The sequence below is a fragment of the Bufo bufo genome, chromosome 8, assembly GCF_905171765.1.
Source record: "Bufo bufo chromosome 8, aBufBuf1.1, whole genome shotgun sequence".
Taxonomy (NCBI): domain Eukaryota; kingdom Metazoa; phylum Chordata; class Amphibia; order Anura; family Bufonidae; genus Bufo; species Bufo bufo.
The window spans coordinates 99,948,409-99,961,326 of NC_053396.1; the positions used below are offsets into that span (position 1 = coordinate 99,948,409).

General features: G+C 44.6%; 1 protein-coding gene across 2 annotated transcripts in view; it reads left to right on the forward strand.

Annotated features, from left to right (window-relative positions):
- The window catches only part of ATRX (ATRX chromatin remodeler), a 255,917-nt gene that overhangs the window by 69,878 nt on the left and 173,121 nt on the right, over window positions 1-12,918 (forward strand). For both annotated transcript variants that reach the window (XM_040405241.1, XM_040405242.1), the window contains exon 8: window positions 4,799-4,866. In XM_040405241.1, the coding sequence (XP_040261175.1) occupies window positions 4,799-4,866 (68 nt within the window). The remainder of the gene's footprint in view (window positions 1-4,798; window positions 4,867-12,918) is intronic.

Consider the following 12,918-nt stretch of genomic DNA (forward strand, 5'->3'; position numbering starts at 1 on the left):
AATACAATCTGGATAAAATCCAGTACTTTGTTTGAGTTAACTGATCTATGGATGCATGAGGCCCAGGGCACCCACAGATCAGCATAACAAAAGGACTATTGCGCTTGCTAAGGCCCCCCTCTCTGTTTATCCAGTCATAGCTGTTGATCCTCATATTGGGCTGTGCCTCTACTTAAGCTTGCCACCACTATACCATCTTTGTTCTGGTGATTGACACTGATTAGACCCCTTGGGTTACTAAGTCACTGTACTTTCACACCATTTCATTTAATAGAGGATGATAGAAATAGCAAATTTCTAAATCGCTTCATATAAAAATTATGCCTGCATCTACCTGCAAAAAAACCTATAAAGCCATGAACACTAGGGGCCTCATTTCCTCCTAAGATGCAGTCCACTGCCTGTTGTCAGGTAAGATGCGCTCCTGGTAGCAGAGACACAAGATGGCTCACAGGAAATGGGGGTGCTGTCAGGGCTAGCTGAGCTCCTGAACCTGATAGAAACCCTGAATGTACGCTGCTTCTGAAGAGCAGAGAAGCTCATGTGTGTCTAAAGGCTTGTTAACATGACCGTGTGAAGCCCGTGCCGTGGACCGCAAATAGCGGTCCACAATGCACGGGCACTGACCGTGGCCCAGCAGCATGGGGATCATGGACCCATTCACTTGAATGGGTCCGCGATCCCTCCGTTCCGCACAAGGATATAGCATGTTCTATCTTTTTGTGATGCAGAGGCACGGAACGGAACCCCAGGAAGCACTCCGTAGTGCTTGCATAATGTTCCGTTCTGTGCTTCCGTTCTGCATCTCCGGATTTGCGGACCCATTGAAGTGAATGGGTCCGCATCCGTGATGTGGAATGCACACGGAACTGTGCCCGTGTATTGCTGATCCGCAAATGGGGTCCGCAATACAGCAACGGGCAGCATTGATTCGTGTGAACGAGCCCCAAGTCTGATCTCTCCCTCCTTAGCAACTTTCTCATCTTCCTAGACGAAAACAAACATAGTGGGAAGTGAGGTCACTGCATACAGTACTGGCAACCAATTCAACAGAAGTGACACCCACGACATCTTGGTGATATGCATCTAGCTGTGCTGCTGAGACAGGGAATATTGCTGAAAGAGACTTTCGGGAAGCCCCAAAAACACCAGTTCCTCCTTTTTTTATGATTGTACAAAGAAGCACAGCCATTATGTAAATGTAAACTCAGGTACGCTTTAAAGAGTAACTAAACCTTTTATATAAATTTTTTATATGTTGTCCCTAATAAAATTATCTCTAATATACTTTATTAATCCATTTTCTATTTTTACTACACTTTTCCCTGGCTAAAGCGCACCATTCACTGTGCGCTTAAAACTTTGTACTCTGTTCACTGCTGACAGTTCAGTGGTGTGCGTGATCTCAGCTTAGCAGAGCAGGCAGGAGCCCGCTTTGCTCAGCTAATTCTGGCATAGTACATGGGTATAGGGTACCCATGTGCTATGCCAAGAGTTAGTAATCCTCCAGGGAGCACAGGCAGGAGCAGCAATATGCGATCCTGCCCATAGTCACAGCGCTACTGCTGCTCCATTGATAAATTGTACTCTGTACACCGCTGAGCTGTCAGCATTGTACAGAGAACAGAGTTTTAAGCGCACAGTGAATGGTGCGCTTTAGGCAGGGAAGAGTGTAGTAAAAATTGATTAATAAAGTATATTAGAGAGTGTTTTATTATGGCATTAGGGACAACATATTAAACGTTTATATAAAGGTTTCGTTACTTTTTTTTTTTTTTTTAAGCCCTGGAAAAGGTGGGCCATAAGGCCTTTTTCACACGAGCATGTCCGGATGCGTTGTGGCAAACCCGCGTGAGTAGGTACCCAGTTGCAGTCAGTTTTGACTGCGATTGCGTTCCGTTCAGTTTTTATCGCGCGGGTGCAATGTGTTTTGCATGCGCGTGATAAAAAACTGAATGTGCTACCCAGACCCGAACTTCTTTACAGAAGTTCAGGTTTGGGTTCAAGGTTGTGTAGATTGTATTATTTCCCCTTATAACATGGTTATAAGGGGAAATAATAGCATTCTGAATACAGAATGCTAAGTAAAATAGGGCTGGAGGGGTTAAAAAAAAAATATATTTTAACTTGCGCTATATATATATATATATATATATATATATATATATATATATATATATATTTATATTTATTAACCCCTCCAGCCCTATTGTACTATGCATTCTGTATTCAGAATGCTATTTTCCGTTATAACCATGTTATAAGGGAAAATAATAATGATCGGGTCCCCATCCCGATCGTCTCCTAGCAACCGTGCGTGAAAATCGCACACCGCATCTGCACTTGCTTGCGATTTTCACGCAACCCCATTCATTTCTATGGGGCCTGCGTTACGTGAAAAACGCACAAAGAGGAGCATGCTCCGATTTTCACGAAACGCACAAGTGATGCGTGAAAATCACCACTCATGTGCAAAGCCCCATAGAAATGAATGGGTCCGGATTCAGTGCGGGTGCAATGCGTTTACCTCACGCATTGCACCCGCGCGGAAATCTCGCCCGTGTGAAAGGGGCCTAAAGGTTTTCCCTTAACACTTGCTGGCACCACTTAATGCTTTAATTTCTAATTTCACATTGTTGCCGCCTTACTAAGGCTACTTACACACCTGCGTTAGGTGCGGATCCGTCTGGTATCTGCACCTATAATGCAAACGCTTGTATCCGTTCAGAAAGGATCTGTTTGCATTATTCTTTTAAAAAAAAAGTCTAAGGCCTCTTTCACACTTGTGTTGTCCGGATCCGGCGTGTACTCCACTTGCTGGAATTACACGCCGGATCCGGAAAAACGCAAGTGTACTGAAAGCATTTGAAGACGGATCCGTCTTCAAAATGCTTTCAGTGTTACTATGGCAGCCAGGACGCTATTAAAGTCCTGGTTGCCATAGTAGGAGCGGGGAGCGGTATACTTAGAGTCCGCGCGGCTCCCGGGGCGCTCCAGAATGAAGTCAGAGTTGCCCATGCGCATGGATGACGTGCCATGCGATCACGTGATCCATGCGCTTGGGGCGCCCTGACGTCACTCTGGAGCGCCCCGGGAGCCGCACGGACGGTAAGTATGCTGCTCCCCCGCTCCCCGCTACACTTTACCATGGCTGCCAGGACTTTATCGTCCCGGCAGCCATGGTAACCATTCAGAAAAAGCTAAACGTCGGATCCGGTAATGCGCCGAAACAACGTTTAGCTTAAGGCCGGATCCGGATCAATGCCTTGCAATGGGCATTAATTCCGGATCCGGCCTTGCGGCAAGTCTTCAGGATTTTTGGCCGGAGCAAAAAGCGCAGCATGCTGCGGTATTTTCTCCGGCCAAAAAACGTTCCGTTCCGGAACTGAAGACATCCTGATGCATCCTGAACGGATTTCACTCCATTCAGAATGCATTAGGATAAAGCTGATCAGGATTCTTCCGGCATAGAGCCCCGACGACGGAACTCTATGCTGGAAGAAAAGAACGCAGGTGTGAAAGAGCCCTAAGTCAAAACTGATCCGTTTTCAACTGCACCATATTGAATTACATTGTAAGTCAGGACGGATCCGTTTGGCTCCGCATGGACAGGCGGACACCAAAACGTGGGAAGCAGGGTTTTGGTGTCCGCATCCAGAGCGGCATGGAGGCGGAACGGAGCCAAACTGATGCATTCTGAATGGATCCTTATCAATTCAGAATGCATTGGGGCTGAACTGATCAGTTTGAGAGCCCTGAAACGGATCTTACAAACGGAATTCAAAACGCCACTGTGAAAGTAGCCTAATACTGTCTAGTAGCCAGAGTAAACCTCAAGAGTCTTATTTGTGCCAGATGTATCACAGTGGTTGATAAATCTGAGGCTGTGCTCACATAGCCTTTGAGGGCAAGCTAAACTCCATCTAATACGGCAAGCTGTTTTACCTTTCAGGCAGCCAAAATACCATTCAGAGAAGTAACATGCCACTTCTCAAGCAGATTTCAACAACTGTGTAAAAAAAAAAAAAAAAAAAACTTATGCACATGCCCTCATTTTTCCTCATTAAAATCTTTATCCAGAGGACTGAGTGGTGCTTTGACTCCGTTCTCTCTGTCCCAGTGTCGGCAGTTGATTAGTGGAGGTGTTGGACCCTACCCTTCTGACATTATCAATATCTAGAACCTGGACTACCCCTATAACCCAGAATTTGGTGAATTTTGTAGTATTTGTGCCTTCTTTAAAGAGGACCTTTCACCTGGAAAAACATTGTGAACGAAGTATGCTGACATGGAGAGCAGCACCCGGGGATCTCACTGCACTTACTATTATCCCTGGACGCCGCTCCGTTCTCCCGTTATGCCCTCCACTATCTTCTCTCACTAAGTTATAGTAGGCGGTGTCTTCTCTTGTCCTGTGGGCGTCTCCTTCTCCTAGGGTGCAGCACTGGCCAATCGCAGCGCACAGCTCACAGCCTGGGAGGTTTTTTTCTCCCAGGCTGTGAGCTGTGCGCTGCGATTGGCCAGCGCTGCACCCTAGGAGAAGGAGACTCCCACAGGACAAGGGCAGACACCGCCTACTATAACTTAGTGAGGGAAGATACCGGAGGGCATAACGGGAGAACAGAGCGGCGCCCAGGGGTAATAATAAGTGCAGTGAGATCCCCGGGCGCCACTCTCCATGTCAGCATACTTCGTTCACAATGTTTTTCCAGGTGAAAGGTCCTCTTTAATGCAGTTTTAGTTCTGGTCAATGAGAGTGTCTGATCTTTTTGTCCTTTTTTTTCAATTTTTACCTCAGAATTGCTTTAAATATTACATGAGTGATGACATCAATCGAGATGCCGATGGAATGGATGAGCAGTGTCGGTGAGCTATAGTTTCCTTTACCCATCGCCAAAGGGATCTTAGTGGCTACATACATATTGTATAATTAGTGAATGTAATTACATACATAGTAACATAGTTAATAAGGCTGAAAAAAGACATCTGTCCATCTGGTTCAGACTGTAGTTACTTTTTATTTTACTAGAGTTTAGCAAGGTGGAAACGGCTACCAATGGTTTTCAGTGGCAGATTGTGGTTTACTGCTGTGACTGTGCCTTGACTTTCTCGTACAATGCCACATGAATGGTGCAGCTTGTCACTGAAAACAATGGGAGGTGTTTTCTGCTCCATGTCAAAATACTCCGTCTGAATGGTCCCTAAGGTTGGATTCAATGTTCGTGATCTTTTTATTTTGAAAACCTAGTTGCTGTAAAACCACTTTTTTAAGATGTAGTTTGCCTGCACATGTTAGTATTAAAGTGGTATTCCGGTTACCATAAATATAACTTACTAGCTGAAGGACCTGGCTTCGCTCAGGTATATTTAATGTTTGTATGTGTCGTTTAAAAGATGTCACTGTTATAGTGGATAGTGTTGATATCTACATCACCCTATCCCCTTGACAGTGACCTCCACAGTGCCGTGTCCCTTAAAATTGGACCTCCACAGCAGCCCACCCCCTTAACTTTGACCTTTACAGCAGCCTTTCGCTTTAAGTGAGTTTCACAGCACAGCACCCTGTTGACACTGACCTCCACAGGGTCCCGTCCCCTTAACAGTGGCCTTTACAGCAATTTGCCCATTAGCACTGACCTCCATAACGGACCATCCTCTTAACTGTGACCTCCACAGCAGCCTGCCCCTAGGGTGGCCAGAGGTCCAGTTTTAGGCCGGACAGTCCGGCTTTCAGACTCCCTGTCCTCCGTCCGGCGCAGGGCCTGGACGGACACAGGGATGTCCTTTTGAACAGCTCACTCAGACAGCAGCACTACGTTGTCTGAGTGTGCGCTGCAGGAAGAAAGTCACCGTCCCTCCCACCCCCTGCAACTGACAGAAGTTGATTTTTAACTTCTTTTTTTCAATCCCTGTCGGCTGTGGAGTGGGGGGGGGGATGGGACGGGACGTGGCCTAACCAGATCAGGGCATGGCAACCTAAAAGTTGATTTTTAAAGGGGTATTCTCATTTGATTGATCATCTTTGATTAAAACATTTATCCCCCATTTAACCTTTTTGTAAATGTATTTCATTAACAAAAACCTACTGTTCTTTTTTATAAATCTAAATTTCGAAATCCATTGTTTATCTTCGTGGCCCATGGATACGGCCACCGCTCGCCGGCCGCATCCATTGGCCGCGCTTGCGCAGTTGTTTCCCCTTCAATGTGCGGCCTCTCACGCACAATGTGAGCGCGCACTTCGCCGGCCACGCATGCGCGGATCCATATTCTTTAGAGCCGCCTCTCCAACACAGCTCAAGAGAATATAGTTCTGCGCATGCGCGCCTGCCCGAGATTCCGGACAGCGTCTGAGAGGAGGACCGGGAGACAACTTCATAAGCGGTGGGTAAGTATTTTTACATGCACCACCAATTCCACCAACGATTGGGGGCTATTTGATGCATTTGGGGGCTTATGGAGGCACTTGGGGGGGCTATTTAGGGGCATATGGAGGCACTTGGGGGGCTATTTGAATGGGGGTATATGGGGGGGCTATTTGGGGGCATATGGAGGCACCTGGGGGGCTATTTAAATGGGGGCATATGGAGGCACCTGGGGGGCTATTTAAATGGGGGCATATGGAGGCACCTGGGGGGCTATTTGAATGGGGGCATATGGAGGCACATGGGGGGCTATTTGAATGGGGGCATATGGAGGCACATGGGGGGCTATTTGAATGGGGGCATATGGAGGCACCTGGGGGGCTATTTGAATGGGGGCATATGGAGGCACCTGGGGGGCTATTTGAATGGGGGCATATGGAGGCACCTGGGGGGCTATTTGAATGGGGGGCATATGGAGGCACCTGGGGGGTTATTTGAATGGGGGGCATATGGAGGCACCTGGGGGGTTATTTGAATGGGGGCTTATGGAGGCACTTGGGGGTCTATTTGAATGGGGGCTTATGGAGGCACTTGGGGGTCTATTTGAATGGGGGCTTATGGAGGCACTTGGGGGCTGATGGATGTAGCAGAGCTGAATATGCTGCTGTTCAGCCATAGTTCTAGTGGGGAAGGGAATAGACAGATGTAACAGAGCTGTATATGTGTCGGGTCAGCATCAATGCTGGTGGAAGAGAGAAACTGATGTAGCAGAGCTATATACAGTTGCAAGAAAAAGTATGTGAACCCTTTGGAATGATATGGATTTCTGCACAAATTGGTCATAAAATGTGATCTGATCTTCATCTAAGTCACAACAATAGACAATCACAGTCTGCTTAAACTAATAACACACAAATAATTAAATGTTACCATGTTTTTATTGAACACACCATGTAAACATTCACAGTGCAGGTGGAACAAGTATGTGAACCCTTCGATTTAATAACTGGTTGAACCTTCTTTGGCAGCAATAACTTCAACCAAACGTTTCCTGTAGTTGCAGATCAGACGTGCACAACGGTCAGGAGTAATTCTTGACCATTCCTCTTTACAGAACTATTTCAGTTCAGCAATATTCTTGGGATGTCTGGTGTGAATCGCTTTCTTGAGGTCATGCCACAGCATCTCAATCGGGTTGATGTCAGGACTGACTGGGCCACTCCAGAAGGCGCATTTTCTTCTGTTTAAGCCATTCTGTTGTTGATTTACTTCTATGCTTTGGGTCGTTGTCCTGTTGCAACACCCATCTTCTGTTGAGCTTCAGCTGGTGGACAGATGGCCTTAAGTTCTCCTGCAAAATGTTTTGATAAACTTGTGAATTCATTTTTTCTTCGATGATAGCAATCCGTCCAGGCCCTGACGCAGCAAAGCAGCCCTAAACCATGATGCCCCCACCACCATACTTCACAGTTGGGATGAGGTTTTGATGTTGGTGTGCTGTGCCTCTTTTTCTCCACACATAGTGTTGTGTGTTTCTTCCAAACAACTCAACTTTGGTTTCATCTGTCCACAGAATATTTTGCCAGTACTGCTGTGGAATATCCAGGTGCTCTTGTGCAAACTGTAAACGTGCAGCAATGTTTTTTTTTGGACAGCAGTGGCTTCCTCTATGGTATCCTCCCATGAAATCCATTCTTGTTTAGTGTTTTACGTATCGTAGATTCGCTAACAGGGATGTTAGCATATGCCAGAGACTTTTGTAAGTCTTTAGCTGACACTCTAGGATTCTTCTTCACCTCATTGAGCAGTCTGCGCTGCACTCTTGCAGTCATCTTTACAGGACGGCCACTCCTAGGGAGAGTAGCAGCAGTGCTGAACTTTCTCCATTTATAGACAATTTGTCTTACCGTGGACTGATGAACAGCAAGGCTTTATGCAAGTCAACAATTCTTAATCGTAGGTCTTCTGAGAGCTCTTTTGTGCGAGGCATCATTCACATCAGGCAATGCTTCTTGTGAAAAGCAAACCCAGAACTGGTGTGTGGTTTTTTTTTTTTTTTTTTTATAGGGCAGGGCAGCTGTAACCAACACCTCCAATCTCATCTCATTGATTGGACTCCAGTTGTCTGACACCTCACTCTAATTAGCTCTTGGAGATGTCATTAGTCTAGGGGTTCACATACTTTTTACACCTGCACTGTGAATGTTTACATGGTGTGTTCAATAAAAACATGGTAACATTTAATTCTTTGTGTTATTAGTTTAAGCAGACTGTGATTGTCTATTATTGTGACTTAGATGGAGATCAGATCACATTTTATGACCAATTTGTGCAGAAATCCATATCATTCCAAAGGTTTCACATAATTTTTCTTGCAACTGTATGTGGCGGGTCCGTATCAATGCTGGTGGAAGAGAGAAACAGATGTTGCAGGGCTGAATATGCGGCTGTTCTGACACCGTAATGGTTGAAGAGATAAACAGATGTAGCAGAGCTGTATATGAAGCTTTTCAGCCAAAGTGCTAGTGGGGGAGTAGAATAAAGATGTAGCAGGGCTGTATAGGAAGCCATTCAGCCAAAGTGATAGGGGACTGGAGAAGACACATGTAGCTGAGCTGTATATGCATCTATAAAGATACATAGTGTGAGGTTTATATACAACTTGAGTACAGCTGTAATGGAAACAAATCTGCATCAGTGCTGGTGGGTGGGGGTTGGTCAAGCTTTTGAGCTAATGTATAATATGGAATTATAGTTTTTGATGCACAGAATGGGTTTGTAAAAGATCAGAGATTTTGTGTGTAAAACTGCAGAACAGCCACATGTTACTGTACACTAAGCTCACTTATCACAGCTCTCTGATGATTCCCCAGCAGGGGGAGAGGCCTCAGACACTGCAGGCTGCCAGACTGATGAGTCATACTATCCACATGAACTAGCACGTAAGAACTCAGCTCTGTGTGATGTCATAAGGAGGAGTGGCCGGCCTTCACTCTAGCTGCCTAAGCCCGCCCAGCCTTAGCTGCAGAAAACCAGGAAGTGAACAGCTAGTTGGCAGCAATTGATGATGAAGTAGCAAGATGAGAATACCCCTTTAACTTCATTTTTTTTCCAATCTGTCTGAGAAGTGGAAGGGGCGTGGCCTAATCGGATCGGGGCGTGTCCTTTTGAACAGCTCACTCTAAGACAGCAGCACTGTGCTGTCTGAGTGTGAGCTGCAGGGAGAAAGTCACCCTCCCTCCCACCCCTGCAGCTGACAGAAGTTGATTTTTAACTTCATTTTTTTTTCAATCCCTGTCTGCTGAGGAGTGGATGGATCAAGGAGCGTGGCTTAGTGGGACCTGGGGCCGAGGGTTTTAAGTTTGTCTTTTGAGGGTGGACACATTGTGGCAGGGTGCGTGTCTGGGCACCTTCCTGCAAGAGTGAGGCCCCTCTGGGCACCTTACTGGCTCATTTGCATACCAAATAAACTGGATTTTCAGAGGATAAAAACATCTATTGCTGGAACAAAGGCACGTCTTGAAATAAGGTACTAAGTGCTATTAGGCCATGTCTCTACTTCAATAGCGATTATCCTGGTGACAGATTTCTTTTAACCCCGGGCCAGGTTTCACCTTCCTGCCCAGGCCATTTTTTGCAAATCTGACGTCACTTTATGTGGTAATAACTTTAAAACGCTTTTACTTATCCTGGCCATTCTGAGATTTTCTCGTCGCATATTGTACTTCATGATAGTGGTAAAATTCAGTCAAAATATTACATTTTTATTTATAAAAAAAATACAAAAGTTACCCAAACTTTTGAAAAATTAGCAAATTTCATTTTCTCTACTTTTATAATAGATAGTGATACCTCCAAAAATAGTTATTACTTTACATTTCCCATATGTCTACATCATGTTTGGATCATTTTGAAAATTACATTTTATTTTTTGGGACGTTAGAAGGCTTAGAAGTTTACAAGCAAATCTTTAAATTTTTCCGAAAAATTCCAAAACCTACTTTTTAAGGACCAGTTCAGGTCTGAAGTCACTTTGTGAGGCTTACATAATAGAAACCACCCAAAAATTACCCCATTTTAGAAACTACACCCCTCTAGGTATTTAAAACTCATTTTACAAACTTTGTTAACCCTTTTAGGTGTTCCACAAGAATTAAAGGAAAATGGAAATGAAATTTCAGAATTTCACTTTTTTGGCAGATTTTCCATCTTGAATCCATTTTTTTCCAGTAACAAAGCAAGGGTTAACTTCCAAACAAAACCCTATATTTATTGCCTTTATTCTGTAGTTTACGACCACATATGGAGTGTTTCTGTAAACTGCTGTACGAGCACACGTCAGGGTGCAGAATGAAAGAAACACCATATGGTTTTTGGAGAGCAGCTTTCACTGGGATAATTTTAAGTTGCCATGTCACATTTGAAGCCCCTCTGATGCACACCTAGAGTAGAAACTCCAATAAAATTACCCCATTTTGGAATCTATGGGATAAGTTGGCAGTTTTGTTGGTACAATTTAGGGTACATATGATTTTTGGTTGCTCTATATTACACTTTTTTGTGAGGCAAGCTAACAAAAAATAGCTGTTTTGGAACCATTTTTATTTTTTATTTACAATGTTCATCTGACAGGTTAGATCATGTGGTATTTTTTATAGAGCAGGTTGTTACGGACGCGACAATACCAAATATGACTACATATCTTTACCTAATCAGTTTTGCATAATTATTTTTGAAAGATTTTTTTTTTTTTGTGTCTCCATATTCTAAAAGCGACTGTCTTATGTAGGGTCTCATTATTATTTTTTTTGCATGAGATGACGGTTTGATTGGTACTATTTTGGTGTGCATATGACTTTTTTGATCGCTTGGTATTACGCTTTTTGTGATGTAAGGTGACAAAGGCTTTTTTGACACTTTTTTACAGTTTTACACTATTTTTTTATCAGTTTTTATTTTATTTTTTTCAGGGTGTTCACCTGAGGGGTTAGGTCATGTGATATTTTTATAGAGTCGGTTGATACGGACACAGCGATACTTAATGTCTACTTTTCTCCCCCCCCCCCCCCCCCCCCCCACCCTATTTTTTACAAATATTTTTTTTACTTTATTTTGGGAAAATGACGTGTTGGGGGGGTGTCTGATCCCCTTTACAATGCATTACAATACAGAAGTAAGTGTATTACCAGTGTAATACACTTGCAGCCTGTTTCCTGTGAGATCCAGGGTGCTGGATTTCACAGGCTCTCCCTGAATGCAGCCACGATGCCTAAGGAAGGCATCGGGCTGCCATCGGGTCCCCGTCACAGCAGTGCGGGGACCCGATGGGGAAGGGGAGGGAGCTCCCTCCCTCCACACACCCCGCACATGCCGCGGTCAAAGCTGACAGCAGCATAGTGAGGGTTAATGCACCGCCATCTGTGTTTTCACTGATGCCGGAGCATACAGCAGGGGTCCAGCTAATGGGAACAGCCGGTCCCCTGCAGCTTCTGCACCCGCCCGATCAGCGCGCCATAATGGTACTGTGCTGGTCGGTAAGTCACGTCCCGCTGCGCTATCCTATTCTGGGCGGGAAGGGGTTGAAGCTCACCTACAGTAAAGAAAAATGGCTGGGTTGTTATGGAAACCTGGTGTAAAGCTGTGTGTATGTGGAGACTGGCCTGTCATGTGGCCAGGCTTCTATTGGCTAATGCATTTTTTGGGAATATCTCAGGAACGGTACGTGCTAGAGAGCTGAGACCCGGTCTAAAACCTTCCCAAACACCTGATGTACCTGTGTGCCAAATGTTGTGATTGTAAATGCGACGGTGCTGATTCCTTTAGCGGACATACATACATACACTCAGCTTTATATATTAGATGTGTTAGACAAATTCATCAGTAATTACCTAATATAATGTAAATTTCACATATTTACCGTTCAGTAGTTATAAGTTATACAAGTACAAGTGCTGCCCACTGCGTTTCCTCATAAATTACCATGGCATCGACCTGTAGTTCTGAGCCTTTGTTAGGTCGAGCATGCTCAGTGCATTGCTATTGATTCTCTAGCTAAATGTGTTGTGAAACAAAGGGCTTGTCAGTGTGCTGGTGATTACTGAGTAGAGGGGCGTGACTGGGCTGTATATCAGGCAGCCAATCAGTAAACATCAGCACTCTCAGCAGGAAAGTCTTTGAGGTTTTGGGAGGGAAGATCAGGAGCCATGATACTCCGTGTGCTGCAGGCTCACTCAGGAGCTAGACAAATGGATTGCAAGGTAAATTGAAGCTCTGGCTATATGTAAAGGTATGGGTTCTGATTGGGTCACAGCTTGCAGCCTTAATGCAGTTTTTCAGAAATTAAGTTACAGGAATACCCCTTTAAAGGCTATTTGCAGTTTTCAGTCTGTACGTTGGATCCATTAACAAGAAGGGCATGGGGGTTTAATGGTATACTCAAATGTGCAAAGAAGAAACCGTAATGGATTCTAGATGCCATAAATGTGGGTGCTTGTTTAACTGGCATCTTTATTTATTAATTTCTTTCTGGATATTTAGTATGTATAAACCTTTCC